This window comes from Sitophilus oryzae, unplaced genomic scaffold (genome assembly GCF_002938485.1).
Source record: "Sitophilus oryzae breed Bouriz unplaced genomic scaffold, Soryzae_2.0 scaffold_172_pilon_pilon, whole genome shotgun sequence".
Classification (NCBI taxonomy): Eukaryota; Metazoa; Arthropoda; class Insecta; order Coleoptera; family Curculionidae; genus Sitophilus; species Sitophilus oryzae.
Genome location: NW_022146424.1, coordinates 5199060 through 5222156, shown reverse-complemented (window position 1 = coordinate 5222156; position 23097 = coordinate 5199060). Strand labels below are relative to the sequence as shown.

At 30.6% G+C, this 23097-nt stretch overlaps 1 protein-coding gene and 1 long non-coding RNA gene across 4 annotated transcripts; one reads left to right on the top strand and one right to left on the bottom strand.

Moving 5' to 3' along the window:
- The first annotated feature begins 262 nt into the window (after nt 1-262).
- LOC115881695 lies at nt 263-1734 on the top strand. 3 transcript variants are annotated; one of them, XR_004050071.1, is made up of 4 exons: nt 263-486; nt 624-698; nt 916-1090; nt 1149-1734. It is a non-coding gene; the product is annotated as an uncharacterized LOC115881695 (long non-coding RNA). The 3 variants fall into 3 exon arrangements; XR_004050070.1 differs by having other exon boundaries at nt 916-1734; XR_004050072.1 differs by having other exon boundaries at nt 899-1734.
- Nucleotides 1735-2858: 1124 nt separating this feature from the next.
- Nucleotides 2859-21417, bottom strand: LOC115881595 (alpha-tocopherol transfer protein-like). Its single transcript, XM_030899139.1, has 6 exons — nt 21258-21417; nt 18452-18614; nt 15335-15494; nt 11568-11689; nt 7394-7635; nt 2859-3229 (listed from the first exon to the last, which is right to left on the bottom strand). Exons 1-6 carry the CDS (start codon nt 21258-21260, stop codon nt 2972-2974), a joined length of 948 nt encoding a protein of 315 aa, XP_030754999.1. The 5' UTR covers nt 21261-21417; the 3' UTR covers nt 2859-2971.
- Nucleotides 21418-23097: the final 1680 nt, after the last annotated feature.

Below are 23097 nucleotides of genomic sequence, written 5' to 3'. Positions count from 1 at the left end.
TAATAATTTACTGTTTCTAATCACCTTGTTGGAAGTAGAATAGATAAAAACATTAACATCAATGTGTGTTTCTATTCTCCCGAATAGCAGGTGAATAGAAACACAAATGTTATTTTTATTTAATATTTATATGCATATTTTTCAAAAATCAAATTATATGTATACGCAAAGAACAAACAAAGACCCATGTTTTAAAATATTCGGGAAAATACTACCACATTTTTATCAACCGGTATATCGCTAATAGCCTACGAAACTGTTTCTATTCACCCCATTTTACGGTATTGATTTTCAAACAAGAATTAGATTACAGCGATGGTCAAAAGCATTTAGATATTGCTTTGAAATCTACAGATAAGGTATGGCAGTTTCGTTTTAAAGAACAAGATGTTAAAGTTTATGATAAAATTGTCATCAGAAATACTGTCCACTTGCAGTATTTACATAGGAAAATGTTGGAGGATGAAGCTCTACCTACTGCCTCAGGTTAATTTAAATTCAATAAAAAGAGTTGCAACAACAGCAACAAGCAAGAAGGGCACCATTAAATGAATATTATACACATAAGTATTATTATACAAAGAAAGAGTAATGTTATACACATAAATATTAACATTTTGTAGAGCAACAACAGAATAAAAAACCAAAATATGAACACCAGCAACTAAAACAGGAACCATTAAATGAATATTATATACGTAAGTACAATTTGATTGAATAAAAAACAGCGTCAGCGATGCCTATGAAATGAAGATTGCTGTCATTTTATATGTAAAATGATATGGAGAATGTCATCGAGATGTCATTCCAAGCCAACTGGACGCCGTTTTTTTTTCGATCATACAGTATTATTATACACATAAATAGTAATATTATACACATAAACATCCCTTGATAGAGATCAACATTTTGTAGAGCAATAACAGCATCAAATAATGGAAATAATGGACCTTATTGCACAAATCAAAAACAAAATTTCAGCATTACTACTTTATTGGTTATATCAATAAAAGAAATTGAGTTTATCAGTCTAGATCCTACAAGTAAGCAGATCTATCACATAATTTTAAATGAAGATTTATCTATCATAGTATGTATAAACACTTTGCATCTTTTATTCAATGTTGTAATGAATTAACAAATTCCAGGTAATTTATTCTAATAACGAAAAAAAAACTTTGGATCAAAAAATATTTTCTTCTGATGAGGTTTATGAATATTAAAGTCTGTTGAAGTTTGGCCATTATGTGTTGGTATACAATTTATTTATGATGTTACAGTATCCGAGTACGAAACATGTTTAAAATCCACTATTCTTAATGAATGGAAACTACCAACTTGAGAGGAAGCTAAGAGAAAGGTTCTATTGGGTGGACTACAAGGAAAAGGGATATACATGAGGATGGAAGGGCTATAACATTACGTCTCAAGCCATGGGACAATAGGAAACGAAATTCAAAGGAAAATATTACAATACGTGGGATGCAAATTATAGTGCAAAGAATTGAGAAAAAGAATTATTAAAAGTAGTTATTGTTACGATAGTTAAACCATCCGACTACCAAATATATTTAAAATCCACTATTCTGAATGAATAGCAACTACCAACTTGGGAGGAAGCTGCGAGAACGATTCTATTGGGTGAACTACAAGGAAGACATGAGGATCTGGAAGGGCTATAAAATTATATTATTCCACGTCCCAAGCCATGTTGGAATAGCTGGGAGTGAAAAAGAAGATAATACTGCACACGATTCTTGTCTAGAAGTAGTTGATATTAAGGTAGTTAAGCCAGTCCGACTATCGAACATTTAAAATCCACTATTCTGAATGAATGGCAACTACGATGGCAAAACGTAAATAAATACTTGTACAGTATAAAATTACATTATATTGGCTTAATTTTTATACTAAATAAAATGTGTTACGTAATTTTTGACCTGCATTATATTTATTTAAATCCCATATCATCAATTAAACTTTAAATAAAGTTTTCCCAATTATAATTAACATTAATTTTAAACTAAAGCTTTTTTTTCATCTTGAATGAGATTTACGAAATAACTTATGAGAAAAAATAAAAAAGAGGCTCAGTCTATTGCTTCTGAATAATCGATAATAAAACCACATGTTGACTTACTTTTATACTAAATAAATGTAGGTATGAAGTTATTTTAAAGCTGCATTATATTTATTTTAAACCCATCACCAATTATTACTTTAAATAATTTTTTTCTTAATTATAATTAACATTAATTTTAAGCTAAAACGATCAGAATGTTTTCGTCGTCTTGAATTACATTTGCGAAATAACTTATGAGAGCAATAAAAAAAGAGCCTAGTCTATTGCTGCTGAATAAAAATCTGTAATTTATTTCATGTGACATGAAAATAAATTTGTATTTTTTTGAAACCCGCGGCTTCACGTATATGATTCACGTCAAATATTTATGTCTTTTGAATCAGCTGTTCTAAAAATGTTCGGCGCATGTCTTAAATTTTAGGTTTTTGCTACAGCAGCGCCATCCTAATTCTTCCCTTTTTTTGACCATTTTTTAATGCACGGAGTTGTTTCTCCTTACCTCTACACTCCATAGTTAACATTATTAGGTAATTGCATAAAAGCGTGTATTTTGGGTGGTATTCCACAAAATTTGCAGACTATTGAGGAAACAAAAAATGTACAGATTACAGAAATAAATTGCAAGTAATATATAAATATTATTAAACAGCATTATATGACACTTTTTCAAACATGTTCTTCAAATCCTCCAATTTAATAGCTCTTAGTAAGAAGTTTCACTTCAAATATGCGCGCGCACAGAATTTTTTTAAGGAGAAGGTATAGTAAACAAATATTATAATGATATACGTATATATAAATTACTTACAACAAACATTAGTCTGTGACAAAATTAGAACAAATTAGCAATAATAAAAAAATTAAATATCTCCTTCTTACTTAACTGAATTAATCTATTTTCAGTTGTCTAAAACTACCGTCTACTCCAAAAAACTCTTTGTGACTCAAATTAAACTCAATTTTCTTCGGAACATCGACGATTTTCACATTTTCTTGAGTCTCAAACCAACCGGCATTTTCCTGCAACGCTTCATAGGACTTCAAAGTTAGTTCTCTTAACGATTTGAGATCTCCGCCATATTCTTTTGGAATGTTATCAGTTCCAAATGTATCCTGTATATTATCGTAGCTTTTATGAAAATGTATCTGCAATTAAGAGGTTATAGGTATACAGGGTGGTCCGAATCGTACTCTACTAGAGTTTCGGAGATACAGGGCGTAGAAATTTCATTTTTATTTCGATTTTTTCCAAATAATTTCTGAAGTAACGTCAATATGTGGATGAAAATTGGTGTCTAGGAGTTTTTTGACATGAGAAATTTGATTTTGATGTCATTATGACTTCTACTAGTAGAGGGCGCCACCTACATGTCTTTTAACTGGTTTGAAGAGTAATAACTTTTCGTCCGTACCTGTATAAAACTACTGGGTAAAAAATATACATTTACGAGGTTTTTTTACGTGAAAAAGGTCTCTTGGTAAAAATCGCTACGAGTAATGGTTTTCGAGATATTTGGAATTGAAATTATCAATACTTGTCAACATTGACATAAATTAAGCGTGTTGACTAAACAGTTATTAGACTGGCCAACCAAAACTGTTTTATCATCATTTTTTGCAGAAAAATTTACGATTAATTAAAAAAAAATACTAAATTTTTTATTTCAGTGAAATAACTATCTACTCAACGTGTTTATTTTTCGTCAATAATAATATGTATTGTCTATTTCCATGCTAAATATCTTAAGAACGGTTGCTCGTAGCGATTTTTACAAAGAGATATTTTTTACGTAAAAAGTCACAGAGATCTATATTTTTTTGCTCAGTAGTTTTATACAGGTACGGACAAAAAGTTATTACGCTTCAAAACAGTTAAAACACATGTAGGTGGCGCCCAAGAACGGTAAACTAATAGGATTGCTCATCCTCATAAGACGTACGTTCGCCTCTTCCCGCGCTTCAGCCGACAGTTGTGACGCCATTGTAGTCCTTGTCAAAATCTTGTGTGGCCTTGTCATGATAGTGTGTATTATTAGTTTGCCTATGGTAAACTTATAAAAATAACAGCTGAGAAATTTTGAGTTAATTATTTTGTCAATTTTAAATGTGAAAAAGGTGTCTTTAAAGTTTTTAGAGCTATACAGTGTATAAATAGGTTCATTTTGTGTTGTGGATTGTGACGAAGTGCTTACTAAGTGCCCACGATTTTGTTTATTAATTATTTTAAAGCAAAATATTGAAGTACTCTAAAAAGAATGCTTGCAAAAGGTGATGCTGGGAACTGCTGTTATTAAAAATGCATTATCCGAGTATTTAATACGATTTATACAGTTAATTTTCTATACTGCATACATATAAGGTGTTTAAATAAATAAACTAAATAATGAACGTTTTGCGTTCGGCAACCAATAATGCACGTGTGCGTATTATTGGTTGCCGGATAAGGATTAATAATGACAAGGACTACTAATGACAAGGACTACAATGACGTCACAAAGCGAGTAGTTTTCGCATGCACCTGGCGGACACTTTTGGCTGAATGAGCAGTCCTATTAGGTTAACTGTTCTTGGGTGGCGCCCTCGAGTCATATTGACACCAAAATCAAATTTATCATGTCAAAAAACTACCAGACACCAATTTTAATCCAAATATTGACGTAAATTCAGAAATTATTTGGAAAAAATCGAAATAAAAATGAAACTTCAACACCCAGTATCTCCAAAACTAAGCATTTTGGGACAAACATTTATACGAACTTTTTTAAGTATTTTTATCTGCAGAATATGCTGCCGATGTTTCCGGAATACAGTTCGGACCACCCTGTATATAAAAATTAGGTATTTCATAACGACCAGTGATATTTTTACTAGCAAATGTATTTTTTATGTATAATTAGTAGAATATAGAGACAATAAAGTCTTAATATTATTTTTTAGTTTACTATTATGAGTTTTGTCTACTGCTATAATATATTATAGCATAATAAAAGTATCGCCTTGCCTGTCATTAAATTCACCGGCTTTTATTGTCAAACTCTAGATTTTATGCACCCTATTAAAGTATAATATTTTTCCATACTCAAAAATCGAAGCGTATAATAATAACTTCTGGACTTAAATAAAAATATTTTTTATTAGTCATTTGATCAACAGTATACGGAGTAAGTGGAAAAACTTTTATGTAAACATTTTGAGAAAAATCATTCTTCATAAGAGTTTTTGCTTGTTCTAAAATGGTTAATCCCGTTTATAATTTTCCAAATTTCCATACCGTTTTAGAGAAAATTAAATAAACAAGAAGATATGTTTGAATTTTCTTTTGAAAGTTCTAGAAGTCAAAACTGGTTTCTATGGTAATATAATTTTTCATTCAAATTCAACCATATTTTCATGTTTTTTTTAATTTTCTCTAAAACGGTATAGATATTTGGAAAAGTATAAACGGGATTGACCATTTTAGAACAAGTAAAAATTTTTATGAGGAATACATTTTTCTCAAAATGTCAATAATAAAAGAGTTTTTCCTCTTGCGAAGACAATCCGGGACATACTGTATACAGGGTGGCGCACCTCATTCGCCTCGGTTGATTATACGAAAATGGAAAGATGTAGAAACAAAATATTTTATGGGTATATGTGGGGAGGCAATGTGGCACAATTTAAAATTATTTTGAAACATACAGGGTGTCTCAGAACTAAGGTTCATACCAAAGTTATATTTTTTCTTATGGAACACCCGCTTTTTTATTTCATTTTTGGATTCTTGGGCCCAAAAAAGGCATTTATTATAAGGGTTAAATATGTTTTTGAGATATTTAAAGATATTTAAATATGCATGCTACAAGATAATTGATTATCAACACCCTGTATATTACTTTTCAGAATTAATTATTGTGCTGAGTTTAAAGGTAAAAAAATAAACTTTACTGAAAAATGTTATTGTTTCCTTAAATTTATACAGGGGTACCAAAAATTAGTGACATATTTTACGGATTTATTTTACATAAAAACTTTGTTATTTCAAAAACAACACCCTGTATTTTTTTAAATAAATCGAAGCAGAATCAAATGCTCTTTCAAATTCTATTAGGGTTTCCTATATCTATCTATCTCAGATTTTGAATAAAAAGCGATTTTTAAATAAAATGGCAATCAAGATGGCTGGTATCGCAATGGCAATTTTCAAAATCGACATGAGTGTATGGACATTATTATTTAAACAGTTTACTAAAATTTACCCACAATAAGTAAGTATTCTTTAGTTTATGAAAAAAAAAAGCCATATCTGCTGGTGGAACGAATGGATGTTACTAGTGATTTTGTTTTGTGAGGAAAATTATTTCTTGGCCTCAAAAGCTAATGCTCAAAGATATCAAAATAGGAATCTTCCTGATAAGCGTTCCTTTGAAAAACTACTTGTTCTATTTCCTATTTCGCAGAATTGGTAGTGTAGTTTATAAAAAACCTATTAGGCAGAAACCTCTCGTTGGAAGTGAAGAAATTGAATTTGCCGTAATTGGCTCTCTTATAAAAAAATCATATATCTACAAGTTATCGTAAAATAAAACAAAGAACTACTTCTTCCTTTTTCTTGATAGAATAATAAATACATATTAATAAATATTATTTATTAAACTATTCTAGGTCAATTAAATAAAACTAAACTGGTATAGATTTAAATAAAGTCTATAAACTAACGTCGATTTTGAAAATAGTTACTAACTGTCACTAGAAAATTGCCATGGCGATACCAACCATCTTGATTGACATTTTATTTAAAAATCGCTTTTTACTCAAAATCTGAGTTGCATTTGAAATAACAAAGTTTTTATGTAAAATAAATCCTTAAAATAAATAACTAATTTTTGGTACCCCTGTATAAATTTAAGGAAGCAATAACATTTTTCAGTAAAGTTTATTTCTTTGCCTTTAAACTCAGCACAAGAATTAATTCTGAAAAGTAATGTACAGGGTATTGATAATCACTTCTCTTTTAGCATGCATATTTAAATATTTTTAAATATCTCAAAAACCAATGATTTTAAACATATTAAACCCTTATAATAAATGTCTTTTTTTGGGCCCAAGAATCCAAAAATGAAATAAAACACCTGGTGTTCCATAAGAAAAAAATTAACTTTGGTATGGATCTTAGTTCTGAGACACCCTGTATATTTCAAAAGAATTTTAAATTGTGCACATTGACACCCCACATATACTCATAAAATATTTTGTTTCTACATCTTTCCGTTTTCGTATAATCAACCGAGGCGAATGAGGTGCGCCACCCTGTATAATATGGGTACTCACCACATCGTGAATCTTTTGGTGCAACAACGGGACAACTAAAGAACTTAAATTCTTGACAAAAGGAGGTGAGTTTACAACGTGGATTCCCTTTACCCGAAAAGGGTAAGCTTGTCGCATTAATGTAATTCCTTTCTTCAAGTCAGTGCCCAGCCATCTTGAAATGTGGGCTGGTTCCATACCAGCAGCGTCGAGAACTGCGATATGACCTGCCACTGGTTGATCTAATATTAAGGTTAAATCACCTAAAAATTCATTTTGATGTAGTTGTGTTCTGTTGGTGATGAAATTAAATTCTATAATGTGTTGGATTTTGTAGAGTTGTATCTGTAGTAATCATTACCGTCAGATTTAGAATTTGAGAATGGAACGCCCTGTATATTATTTCTTTGTTAGATAAAGAATAAAAAAATGAACATCATTGGTATTTAAAGTATTTTAAAATTTTTAACGGTTTAGTAAATATTCGCCTTTTTATTACATATGGCTCTTATAAATAAAAAAGTATATTAAAAAATATTGAAAAAAATAAAGATAATAAAATAAAAAAAAAAATAATAAAAAAGGTGGCTTTAGTAAAAAAATACTGTTAAAAACCCATATTTTATGTAATATAATACATATTACCCTAGATCATGTACAGGGTTGTTCACCACATACGACACGGAGTATTGTAGCTAAACGATGAGATTTTTACAAATTGTAAGTTTTGGGTTTGTTGAAGGACTATTAGAGCTACAATTTAAAAATATTTTTACAAGATACAGAGTGTCCCAAATAAATAAAAAATATCAAAGTTGTATTTTTTTAAATGGAACACCCTGTATATTATTACATTTTTAGTTTCTACGATTAAAATAAAGGTAAATTTGATTAAGGTTTATTATACTTAAACCTTACCGTTTTTGAAATAATTTCAATTTTGTGAAATTGCAGTAAAAATTTTAAAGCTTCATTTCTCCAAGGGTATCAATGTTTTTAATACTAAATATTTAATGAAGTTTATTTATTGATCAGTTATTGTGTTGCAATAATAAAAATAATACTACCTTATAGAGTGTCTAAAAATTTATTTTAAATAATTATTAGCTTCAAACGGCAATAACTTCTTTAATTTAAATGGAATGCCCTGTATATTTTAGGAGAATCAGATGCACAATTAAATTGTCTATCAAATTGTATTATGCCATTTTTACCTATCCCTTTAAGTTTTCGTAGAAAATGCATTTTCTTATAATTTAGACCTCATTTATCAATGGAGTAATAATTATTTAAAATAATTTTTTAGACACTCTGTATAAGGTAGTATTATTTTTATTATTGCAACACAATAACTGATCAGTAAATAAACTTCAGTAAATATTTAGTATTAAAAACTTTGATACCCTTAGAGAAATGAAGCCTTAAAATTTTTACTGCAATTTCACAAAATTGAAAGTATTTCAAAAACGGTAAGGTTTTAGTATAATAAATCTTAATCAAATTTACCTTTATTTTAATCGTAAAACCTAAAAATGTAATAATATGCAGGGTGTTCCATTTGAAAAAAATACAACTTTGATATTTTTTTACTTATTTGGGACACTCTGTATCTTGTAAAATTATTTTTAAATTGTACCTCTAATAGTCCTTCATCGAACCCAAAACTTACAATTTGTAAAAATCTCATCGTTTAGCTACAATACTCCGTGTCGTATGTGGTGAACAACCCTGTATAGATACTTACATGGATAAGTAAATCGCTATGGAAACTGTCGCAAACATTTGAACGACTTCCATTTATCCGCTTTTTTTGTTGCACATGCGGTGCTTCTACTCTATCTATCCTTGTCGAGGACCTTTCGTCCACGCGCCAAATTTGAACATTAATTTTAAAAATTTAATTTGTAAAATGCATATATTTTAACAATAAAGTGAAAGTTTACTGTCACAAACATTAAACTATACAAAAAATACATTTAGCCACTCCGTACGAATATCAATATTCTTAGGAAATCTAACCAGAAAGTATGCATTTGGTTTAATATGAATAAAAGAACAACTGAATACTTTTCTTGCCTATGAAATGATAATTCGGGGACCATTATATTAGTACTTCCACACACCAAATATTTTCTAGTCATTTTTACGAGTATTTAGAAAGTCTAACGAAAAAAAAAAGAAATATAATTGCACAAACATAAAATTAACTTCTCACTGAACACACTATATCCTTGGCTATACAAAAGCAGTGGATAAAAGAGAAAATACAATTTTTAAAATTAACACGCAAAAAACAACGCGTCGTTACACAATGGAAATAAGATTATAACCAATCACAAAACATCCCCCTTTAGAACTTCTTCTGTCATGTTAAGAAATGAAAGTAAATAATGAAGCGCCTCTCGTGTTTGTTCGCACTCAAAAAATTTCAATTAATGCCTGTATATATTTTTAATATATTTTTTAAATTTACATTTTTTTAATTGTAAAGTAATATATTACATTTAAATGGAATATATTACATAACAATCATGTTAATTACAGGATTACAAGCTTGTTTTCTAACATTTTTTAAATAAAACGAATTATACATTTTCAATATACATATGTATATTTGTCGTAGGTATGAAAAAAGTAAAATATAAAATGGACAAACGCTTACTTACATTGCAATAAAACTTCCACTTTTAGTTTTGCAATCCAAACGCAATATTTCTATTTCACAAATAAAAATATCCGACAACACTAAAATCACTGAAACTTCCGCGGCTGACAACGAAAACTGAAAAATATAACGGTACTTTTTGTTTTAGACCTATATATCAACATTACGCTGTACTATTATGTGTTTGTTGTTGAAATAATATAAAATATCTAATTATAACTTGTAAATTTTAATATTTTAACATGATTTTAACTACTTTTGACAATAACTAACTTTTTGTTATCAAGATGACATTTAAGACGGCAACTGACATATATGTCATAATATTTGAATCTTAAATATGTATGCAATATAATTTAAATTACTATAATGCAACTTTATACTAAGAAAACATTTCTTCAATTCACAAAATCTTCATTCACAAAATACAACAAAGTCTAATAATATAGTTTGAAAACAATGAATATTGAATTAAAATTAAAAAAGTTAAGCGCGACCCCTTGTGTCAAAATTAGATGATTAAATTTTCGCACCACCATTTTTTACACCATTTGATGACCGGTGGCGCCTCTAGTGTTTGTTCGGGCGGTTGGGCTTTTACTCCCGCTTATGGCCATTAAAGAAAAAGTTCTAAAGGGGGATGTTTTGTGTGACCAATGACCAATTATGACATGATTATGACAATATGAAGCCAATGGAAAGTTGGTTTCCATAACAATGTATAATTTGTACTTTCTAAACCGTATAAAACTGTGATTCTTTTGGAAATACGTGCAACTTTTAATGCGCATGGGCGCAAGGTAAGGTCCTTGGAAAAGACAAACCTATTGAAAGTTTCATAAGTGCAATAAAGAATGTTTGAAAATCGCATGTCGTGATGTTGGAGACACATATATTTTTTAATGCTAAACTTATGGCGTTGATTTATCCACGTAAGTATATAGGTATAATAATATGATCTAGGAATATTACACATATCCGCAAAACCGTTAAAAATTTTGAAATATTTTATATACAAAAAATGTTAATATTTTAATTATCCATCTAACAAAGAAATAATATACAGGGCGTTTTATTAAAAAAAAACGGAGAAAAGCTATTATATATTTTAGAAAGTTTGGCATGGAATTTTGAGTACATTGTGTTTAAGATTGCTATATTTATCGAAAAGTATAGTATAGACCAATTAATTATAGTAAATACATAGTATAGTTTTGATTTCAGGACATTTCTGGTATTTTTAATATATTTTTTAAAAAAGGCCGAAAAAAATATTTTTTTTAACATATTAGTATCTCTAAAACTACAAAAATATATTTAATAATATTTTAGGATTATGTAAAATGATCAGAAAGGAAGCCAAAAATGCATAATATACAGGGTGTTCCATTTAAGAAAAATAATCGCGACCACTACCACTTTTTTGAGCCACCCTGTAGAAGTTAAAATATTTTCCTGAAATACATCCTGATACATATTTTAGATCTGCACTTAAACCAAAGTCCTAAGATTTTTATTATACGCACTTACTCAACATAAAGAACAACTTTGCCATACTCCCTGTAGAAAATTTTGACGGGTCTGTAATGTTCAAAGAAAAAAAGAGCAGCCGGCAACCATTTTTTGTTAGTTTTGGCATGGATGCTATATTCCTGCAATAATAAAAAGTAAAATTTCATTAAAACTAAACTCAAAAATATTATATTTTTTCATATTTCCATAAAAAAAGTTTGTCTTAAGCTCCCTCGTTTTTCTAAGTAAAAATATCATTTATGATTTTAATCTGTCTTAAATCCTACATTACTAAAGTTTGAAAAGCTTTCATAAAAGCCTTGCTGTGGTAGTTAAATGTTTAAAGCCACTTTTATAACATAGAACTTTTATTATGAATTAAGAAGGAAACGGTGTGTACTAAAATACCGTATGATTGAAAAAAAAACAGCGTCAAAGACTGCTGGGGAATTGCAACCAATAATAATTTTAGGCGAGGTCAATCTCTAGACGTCGTTTACTAAAATTGACGTAAAACTTGTCAAAACTTAACACTAATAATTACAGAAATATTAAAAAAGGATAGAACGTTTCCAGACAAACAAATCAATTTTCAACAAATTTTTTTCCTCTAATTTTAAACTAATTCACCATTTAAAATCATTTTCATTCAATATAAAAATAAAATGCAACCTTAAGGCAAGCTGGCAGTAAGTACCATTAAAAAAGAAAAACGAGTACGTGCCAAGTATATATAACATTTAAGACTTGACCTTGCTAAAATTATCATCGATTGTTATACCCACCAGTCTTTGACGCTGTTTTTTTTTCGATTGTTTGATATCCTTAAGCACAAAATAAAAAAGAAAATAAAGTACAAAAAATAATGTTGATTGAAACAAATTAGAAGCAAGATGTATAAACTTTTGGGCAAATTCGTATCACCGGTATCACAGAGTATATTTCAGTCCAAAAATGGACAAGCTTAGGGGTCGTCATTTTCTTGACAACTTCTTGATCTTGTCTTGAAGAAATGATTTTTGGTTTTTAAGACAAGACAAGAAATTACTTCTCAAGATCGAGATTTCTTGACAAGAAATCAAGAAAATCTTGGAATTTCTTGAAAATATAATATAAAAAAGAAATACTGATTTACTTAGGTATTTGTATATTATAATATGAATATATTATAATATATTATATATTATAATTTTATATATAAAAAAAATAATACATTTTAATGTACGCCACTGAAGTAGAGTAGCTTTTATCATTGTTGTTTTGACTGTTTTTATCTGTAGTAGTATTATATCACCGTCAATACTGTCAAAGTCACTAATTAAACTTCTACGTGCACGTGTCTGAGGTGGTAGGTATTCTGAACTAGATTCATTTACGAATGGCTCAGATTTGCTGCTCAACGAACCATCAGAATCACTCATTTTAATGTTGGATAATAATAATAATAATTAACAAAATTATGTAAATCTGATGATTTTGGCAACTGTAGTATAATGAGCTAAAAGTTTTTGAATTTTTTGAAAATGAGATGCCTGACCCTCGATTTGACGCATAAAGGACGGTCCACACTTCCTATATAAAGTACGGTCCACACTTGCTATATAACACTGCTATATATAGCAAAGTTATACAACATGTTACATGTTTTAGTCATATTTAGCAAATTTCGCTGCTATATAACTTGCTAGATATTATCCATTTGTAGTCGGTAAAGATCAAAAGATGTTGTACAACACTGCTATTGTAACATGAAACAATGCGTCCAGACTTGCTAAATTTCTAGTTTAGCCGCTCATATTTTCAGGGACGTACGCGCCAGAATTTTAGTGTGGTGAACTGATATTGGTTTGTTTATTTACTGGTAGTTATTAATAATGTTTTTAAAAGACAGAAACACATCACGAGGACAGCCGAGGAAGGTATTGAAAAGGTAAGCTAATTGAGTTCAACTATATCTAGATCTCTTGCGGACTCTAAACCGCTTTTTTCTCGACTTTCTTTCTCTTTCTTCAAAAATAATTACGCACGCTGCTGCTACGAGCAGAACCTCCTCGTCAAAACGATTCATGATTACGAAAACTATAATGTGGACGGCTCCCGGTTTTTAACATGTTATATGTAGCTTGTTAAATAGCAGTGTTATATAACATGTTACTAAATGTAGACCCTCCTTAACACTGCTATATAGCAAAGTTATATAACTTGTTACATATTTAGTGGTTATATTTAGCAAATTCCGCTGCTATATAACTTGCTAGAGGTTAACCATTTGTAGTCGGTAAAGATCAAAAGATGTTGCGCAGCACTGCTATTGTAACATGAAACAACGCGTCCAACGTGGTGAGCTGATATTGGTTTGTTTATTTACTGGTCTATATAATACGTAAGTATGATCGAAAAAAAAACTGCATCCAGTCTTGGACATGACGATCGATGACATTCCCCATATAATTTTCCATATCAAATGACAGCGATCTTCATTTCATAGCCATCGCTGACGCCATTTTTTTTCAATTGTATGGTTCTTATATTATTAATGGAGTAGAACCAAGAGCAGACTGTCAACTAATTGAGTTGTATATGGGATATCCGTAGTCCTTCATTTAAAGTAAAATAAAAAAAACGCATTGCAAAAACTATGTATTAAAAAAAAATAATGTATTAAAAAAAAAGAAAAAATGCGTTATCTAATAGACCAGTTCCAAAGAGAACAAAAGAAATGCAAATCAGGTACTGGTTTAGATGAAGTGGATAATTCAAAATGGTTTGCTTTTAAGTTATTAATGTTTTAAAAGACACAAACACACCACGAGATACAGCTGAGGCAGGTATTGAAAAGGTAAGCTAATTGAATTCAACTATATCTAGATCTTGCTAGTCGGCTATGGCGGACTCAAAACCGCTTTTTTCTCGACTTTCTTTCTCTTTGTTCAAAAATAATTACGCACGCCGCTGTTGCGAGCTGAACTTCTTTCTCACTAAAACGACTCATGATTAAGAAAACTATAATGTGGACGGCACCCGGTTTTTTAACATGTGATATGTAGCTTGTTAAATAGCAATGTTATATAACATGTTACTAAATGTAGACCCTCCTTAAAGCATAAACATCACACTAACCAACCCCACCGTGACTTTTAAACAGGGGAATGAAATTTGAAAAGGGGAACTTTAATAAACGAATTTTAAACGGGGGTTCCCCTTTTGTCAAGATTTCAAGAAATTTCAAGATTTCTTGAATCAAGACAAGAAATCAACTCTCAAGAAATGGTCAAGACAAGATTTTTTTTTAATTCTTGAAAATATTTCAAGACAAGACAAGATTTCTTGTCTTGCCGATCCCTAGGCCAACCATCTATAATACTGTTATAAGTTCGTTTATACAGGGTGGCGCACCTCATTCGCCTCGGTTGATTATACGAAAACGAAAAGATGTAGAAACAAACTTTCTTATGGGTATATGTAGGGAGGCAATGTGCATAATTTAAAATGATTTTCAAATATACAGGGTGTGTCAGAACTAAGATACCAAAGTAATGTGGTTGTTGTGTCGTTACGCTATAGAGGGGACTCAATATTTGGACGGTTTAAAATTTGCATGGGATTTCCTGTTTCCAACCACCCTGTAGAATATCTAATAATACAATAAAAGGTCTCTGAACTGGATGGCATATATCCATCATGAGCAAACGATTAGCTTAACAATCTTGGGACAAGAAACTCGCCAATAAGATAGCGCATATTCCTTTTCCGTCTCAATCAGAGCTAATAAGTCAATCTCTTACACGACATCCATCGCCTGTAGAATATCCTTCGTCAAAGGGAATCGGTTTAAGTACACTTCCTGATACAAGTGCCTCGCCGACAGATAATTCTCCAATTTTCTTTTGGCCCGATCCAGATTATGTTTCGTGCCTCTAAGGAACGTTCTGATCACATCCGACGCTGGAAAACAAAAAGGAAAATTTTCCGTGAAAAATCTAACCGAAGAGATAATAGAATTTTCGTGGCGGTGGAACACTGGAAAATGCTCGGTTTTAGTTAAAAAGTCTTTGAACTCGAGCCATAAAAGAAAGTTACAAAACTTATTTATATTCCCTAAAAATCTTGTTAAATGTAATTTTTGAATCTTCGTCTTGGTTTTGTTATTTTTTATATGTATGTGTAAAGAATATTCTATATACAGGGTGTTTCAAAATCGTGTGCCATCTCTCGTTGTCAGATTCCTCACGTATAGGCTTGGTGCATTTCAGCTGATTTCAACAAATTCCGACCGCAGCGCTTCAACGGTAAAGAATTATCAGTATATTATTTCACGCCGCCTCCGGCCGCACCGTCATGTTGATCGCATTAAAATAATATTGAAATCGTGATTTTGTCATAATACTTAAGTATTTTGTTTTTTTTGCTAGTGCAGTGACTGAGACTATACATAGAAGACCAGGCTACTAGTAACGTAGCAAGTTGCCGGACGAATTTACGTTTACCCGTTTTGCGTTCGTATTCGAGAGTCACTGCCGGCTAGTCGGCTGGTCAGGCAGTACGTAGTTGCAGTTGTGCTTGGACGGGTCGGTCCTGACAGACTAGGAATATGACGCGAGGAGTGCCGTGTATTTATTATTTTTATTTTAAGTGTTTAAGGTAATATTTAAAATAAAAATACTTAAATATTTATTATTTGAGTGTGTTTACAAGCCAAAACTAAAAATAAATAAATTCTCTAAACTCAAAAAAAAAAACTATAATATTACTCTAAATAAAAAAAAGTTATAACAAGTGTTCAAAAAAACCACCTTCTTGTGCTAGACAGAAGCCTAGGCGGTCGTAAAATCCCCGTCTGTCAGTGGCTAACATATTAGGGCTAATAGTTTGGAAAGCCTCTCGTATTTTTACTTGAAGCTCATCCAGATTATTAGCCCCATTATGACCATACACTTTGGATTTTACATAACCCCACAAAAAGAAATCATTGGGAGAAAGATCTGGTGATCTAGCGGGCCACAAAATAGTTCCATGTCCACTAATTAAACGGTTGGGAAAAGTATTGTTCAAATATTCTTGAACAATACGGGCATTGTGGGCAGGGCAACCATCTCAGCAATTTGATTACTTGAAAACGTGGGATTTTGATCCGCGGTAGCACAAACGAACACTAGCTTTAACTCCTGTTCTTCATTAATCAACACATCAGGCTTTTTGTGTTTTTGTGGGGACACGCACCCATGTGTTTCAAAATTATTAATAACTCTTGATATAGTAGGTAAAGATGGAATTGGCCTGTTTACAAAAGTTTGTGGAAAAATTGTTTGTATATCCCGATAAGACCTATTTTGGAAATACCATTTTACAATTTGAATTTTCTCACTGAATTTTCACACACTCAACTTCATAAACATCCATGATTTTACTTAAAAAATAAATTTTACACGAGAACTGTCGCGAGAATCTACGTAGTATTCGTTTTGGCTATTAAAACACGAATAAATACAAATTCTGGAACATTCTTATCACATATCGACCTATTTTTATTTTATCGCACTTTTTCGCCTGCTTTTTATCCGGCGGACGGGTATACGCTAATTCGTCCGGTTCTGCCTATGTTACTACTACGGTGGTCCGGTCTGTATAACACTCACAAGTACGAGGTTTGTGTGATATAATGCTGTTTCGGGTACTAAAAAAATAAGTGAAAAAGTATTTGAACTAGGCGTCGCGTCGTGTTGTGTTGTAACAATTTTAAATGTTAATAAAATTGCCAAAAAATGTTAACACGTAAAGGAGAGCGTAATTAAGGCGTTGTTGGGTGCAATAACATTCAATAACTCAACTTTCCCGGATATTCAACTCTCCCGAAACAACATTTTATAGCTTCACAGTTTCTCACACCGATTTGATCAAAAGTAAAAATGGATTTAAGCAGTTCGACAAAACAAGTGAGTAGGTAAACAAAGGGCTGGTTATATAATCAAACAATTAAATAGACATATACTATGAGAGAATCTACCTACATATATAAAATGCTAATGTTTATCTGTGTCGTCTCTACTGAAGTAACGACTTGCTCTAGAAAGTTGCTTTTTTACTAAAAGACAGCTAATTGGCTCTTCTAAAAACTGTCGTCGCCAGACCTTTTGTTTTTCATTTAATTAAAAAAAAAAATAAAAAGAATTTTTTTTTCTGATGTCGTGGCGGATGTCCTGCCAGGCTTCAACTAGTGATTAAATGTTTTTAGAACATCTTCTAAAATTATAATTATGTACCTTAATTACCTTTGTAAAATTTCGTTATAGCCGACATAGCCCCGCTAGCGAAACAGGTGATTAAAACTATGCTCGCTACCGTAGTTGAACTATTTAAAAAGCTTTTTAACTGAAATAATAATTTATAATACAAATTAGACCTTCTGAAGATATCAACATATTTAATTTTCTATTTTTATTTTTAGAATTTTCACAAATTATACTTCCTAATACTTTTAGAATGATTAAGTAATAAATTTTTTATTTTTTATTTAAACCCTTGTATTTGTATATACTAGTTGTTTACGATATTCTCCGATGGTGGCAGGACCGACGTAGAATGGCACCAAGCCTATAAAACAAATAAGATGTATTTTTTGTAATCTCTCCACGAGAGATGGCACATGTTTTTGAAACACTCTGTATACTTAGACAAAAAATATATTAAATCATGAACCTAAACACAACATTAAAAAACTAATCAGCACTTATTTCATTTAATTTTATTTCGAACAGAACCATGACCTATATTAAATATTATGTTTTATATAACTTTGTAAACGCTGGTTTAATTTGATTTTGTAAACATCATCATTAATTAAAACTACGAATTTTAATTAAAACATTACGTTATAACAGTATGTGTATCCGCTAGATATTTACCTATATTTCTAGGAAAATGCGGTTGCCATTTGATCCATTCCACCATCAAGGTTTCGTTGTGCTGTAGTTTTTCTTCATCAGATTCGTTTATCTCGTTTAGAATATACTGGAGCAGTTCGGGACTTGGAAGTTCGGTATATTTTTCATAAAGTTTTCTGCACATCTACAAAGAAAAGTTTAGAATAGTATACACAATTAAAAAATAATCGGGAGCTCGGAAACTAAAAGAGATATGATGCCGGTTAAATCGAGGCAAAGTTGTGCAATTTGATGCTGTTCTATAGCACCCCATACACCAGAAGGCCTGGCTTGCGGACCAGACCTTGCGACCAGGCCTGCAGATATGGCCTGTCGCCAAAAATACGAGGGTTTTGTGTGAAGGCCAAGTCTACCGCGTGCGTCTCAGAATTGGCTCACCCCTATAACTTTTTTATTTTTTCAGTTAAAAAAACGAGATTTGGTATGTTAGTATATGACATAAATTAGGATTGATTGACGTATTCAATTGTTTTCGGTCACGCCCTGTTTCACCGGAAATGACTACAACTTTTGATTTTTAAATGGCACCCTCGGTATTTTTTTACTTTATTCGATTGAAAATAACACTCTGAATAGAATGACATATCATATGTCAACTTTTGACATTTTCGCATATGGTTTATTTGAAATTATAACTTGCGGTTCGTAACGAAAATTTGACTAGAAATAGCTCAACTTCACTCTCTTCCAAGGCTCAATTAGTGTTTTTAACATAGCCTAAACTCTAGATTGAAATTTAAAATACGATTTTTTATTAAGCGAGAATTTTAAAAATTGACATATGATAATATGTCATTCTATTCAGAATGTAATTTTCTATCGGATAAAGCAAACAAATACCGAGGGTTCCATTTAAAAATCAAAAGTTGTAGTCATTTTCGGTGAAACAGGAAGTGACCAAAAACAGTTATTGAATACGTCAATCATTCCTAATTTATGTCATATAGTAAAATACGAAATTTCGTTTTTGTATTTGAAAAAATAAAAAAGTTATAGGGGTGAGCCACTTTTGAGACGCACCCGGTGTTCGTGGAAGGCCAAGAATTCTATCGATTAAAAATATTTTCAATATGGCGGCACTTCCCAAAATACAGGGAGTTGGCAGGAACTTTCTTATTTTAAATGGATACCCCAATTTTTTATTACATACTTAAATTTTCTTTAATTTTTTATGAATTTTGATATCAAACATTCAATAGCTAATATTAACCTGTAAAAAAAAATATTTAGAATTTTTGGAAGAAAAAAACTGACAAAAAAAAATGGTATAGCTAGAGGAGTGCCTTAAGCCCTTATTGGAAACTTCGGAATTCATATACTGTGAACGAATTTTTATAAAACTTTCTGCGTTGTATTGTTAATAAGATATATTACAAAGTTTACCCATTTAAATTCGTTGCTTTCACTTTAGTATTTAAATAAACACACATATACAAATGCATGCATATACAGGGTGGTCCGAACTGTATTCCGGAAACTTCGGCAGCATATTCTGCAGATAAAAATAACTAAAAAAAATTCTGTATGTCCTAAAATGCTTAGTTTGGGAGATACAGGACGTTGAAGTTTGATTTTTATTTCGATTTTTTCAAAATAATTTCTGAAGTAACGTCAATATTTGGATGAAAATGGGTGTCTGGGAGTTTTGTGACGCAAGAAATTTGATTTTAATGTCAAAATGACTCCTATTTGTAGGAGGCGCCTCCTACACGCGTTTTGATTGTTTTGAAAAGTAAGAACTTTTCGTCCGTACCTGTATAAAACTACTGACTAAAAAAATATACATTTCCATGAATTTTTACGTAAAAAATATCTCTTGGTAAAAATCGCTAAGAGCAACCGTTCTCAAGATATTTAGAATGGAAATAGTCAATACCATATCATTATTGACAAAAAATAAGCACACGCTGAGTATAGTTATTTGACTAAATAATAATTTTTTTTTTTTTTTAAATTAACCATAAATTTTTCTGCGAAAAGGTGATTAAACAGTTTCTGTTGAACTTTTGGCACAAAAAAAATTAAAATTTATGATTTTAGTCTAATAACTATTTAGTCAACATGTTTAATATATGTCAATGATGACAGGTATTGATAATTTCAATCCCAAATATATCGAGAACCATTACTCGTAGCAATTTTTACCAAAAGACCTTTTTTATGTATAAAAAGTTGTAAATGTATATTTTTTTACTCATTATTCTTATACAGGTATGGACGAAAAGTTATTACTCTTCAAACCAGTTAAAACATATGTAGGTGGTGCCCTCTACATGTAGGAGTCATATTAACATGAAAATCAAATTTCTCATGTCAACAAACTTCCAGACACCGATTTTCATCCAAATATTTAGGTTACTTCATGAATTATTTGAAAAAAATTGAAACAAAAATGAAACTTCTACACCCTGTATCTCCGAAACTAAACATTTTAGGACATACATTTATATCATATTTAGTGATGCCCTGAAAATATTTGCACTTATTTAAAACCGTATTTCTTCAACCTGGGCTATCAAGTCCCATAGAAAATCTTATAAAATACTTAATAATACTAAAATTTTAAATAATTCTAGTACTTAGTACTCTTTATTTTGTAACTTTTTTACTTGATAATGGTGAGTGATTAATGACTATCCGAAACGTTGTAGAAAAAAAAACGTCGTATAAATAAAAAAATAAGAGTAATGCAACTTTAATAAGACAGGTTTGTTTTTCAGAAATTAGTTAAAATTAAAAAAAAATTAAAACATATTTTGTTACTTACCATTTTATACCAATTTTATTAACTGTTACACGATTATACTTTCCCAAAAACTATACTTAAATGAAGTGATTGAAAATGACTAACTTAATAGTCTGCTTGAAATTAATAACAAATTAGATCGAAGTATGGCTATAGGTATGTTTATTTTTTCCTATGACGAGGTCGGTTGTAGTGAACTTTATTTATACGCATTGTTTTACTATTATACTAATTCTAATAACAATAATTTATTTAACCATACACACATCAGCATTTTTCATATTAATTTTCCAGAAATTAAAATAATATGCTATTTTTATTATAATTTTCTTCTCAGTGCTTTTAGTAACTCGAATAGAATTTTGAGGGTAAAAGTGCTACATATTTTAGTACTAAAAAAGTGTCCATATTGTCCATATATTCGCCAGGAACGTGCATATGGGTTATCGTTGGAATACACAAATTGTTAACAAAATTGTGTAAACCATTTAATGCCGATTAAAAGTCGCCTGTTGATATTTTGTCGATTTCGGTCTGCTTGATGAGATAAACGTAATTTTATTAATTTGCTTTAATCCAAGTCTAATAGCACCCTTCATTTTTATTAATGTCATTAGCTGGGGCCAATGTGTTAAATAAGTACTAATTGATTTTTCATCAAAAATAGGAAAAAAAAAGATCCTACAAAAAGATGGGCTACGGAAATTGATAGTTTTAAAGATAGAGGATGTTAAAACTTTTAAAAATTGGTCTTTTGTTAATTATCTTTAGTACTTACAATTATTTTTTTTTTAATTTGCTATCGGTAGTACTGAACGTCAGTTTTAATAAAATCTAGTACTATAGGTAAATTATATTATTGATTTATTTTTTTTTTATTTCATTGTGGTCAATAAAATCTCATCAGCCTTTAATCAGCATTTAGGTTGATTCTCACTATACCTTTCATATCAGCTTCCTTGTCCTTGAAACAGCGTTCTCAAGTTCTGATATTTGTACTAGTACTTGTTAAAATTTTGCTGATATTTATTTATTCTCTCACCTCTTATTAATTAAATCTATTACCTTATTCAAAAGATATAAATTTTTAAAATAAAGCTTTCCTAATGATATAAATTGTACAATAAAAAGTATGGAACTGATACGGAACGGAAGCTTACGTATAGCATCAATACAATAAAAAATACGGAACGGATATGGAATGGAAACGGGAGGTATAGTGAGAGAATCAACCTTTAAACTGTTGCGCGGGAAGCTGCGGGAAATCAAACGACACTTCTTTGATAACTTGGAAACGACTATTTATTAATTAAACAAAACGTACAATAGAAAAGTTATTTTTATATAGTACAGACATCTACTGATAGGTGGCGTAGTATGTGCCTTTTTTGATATTTTCCAACATAAATAGCCAACAGAAATTTGCTAACGACAGAAAAAAAGTCAGTGGCGCACATTTTTATTTTGAATAAGTTTTCGATTGAAAACCCAGCACGTTACTGATGAATCTGTCGACATTTTTTTTAAATACAATAATAACATTAAAATAAGTAGACTTATAGCGACTTTTACCCTCAAAATTTTATTCGAATCACGAAAAGCACTTGGAAAACAATATACATATAATAAATTGAAAAAGAATAAAAACCCCTGGGGCTACAAAACAAAGCAGAATCGGACCTATGTTGATATAAAAAATAAATCTTATTTTCTACTTGAGAGAGAATCTCCCCAGGAGAGACGGCACGTGTTTTTTGAAGCACCCTGTATGTTCTAATTAACAAGTCTTTCAATAGAGAACTATTAGAGCGACAAATTTGTCGACAAATTAACATTCAATCGAGATGCGGCGGTTCAGATC

What these genes read in the sequence shown, in the direction of transcription:
- LOC115881595 (XM_030899139.1), bottom strand. An exon ending in CTACAGGCGATGGATGTCGT is followed by an intron (nt 11,690 to 15,334) that starts GTAAGAGATTGA and finishes TTATTATTGCAG; the next exon opens with GAATATAGCATCCATGCCAA. An exon ending in ACCAAAAGATTCACGATGTG is followed by an intron (nt 3,230 to 7,393) that starts GTGAGTACCCAT and finishes TCTTAATTGCAG; the next exon opens with ATACATTTTCATAAAAGCTA.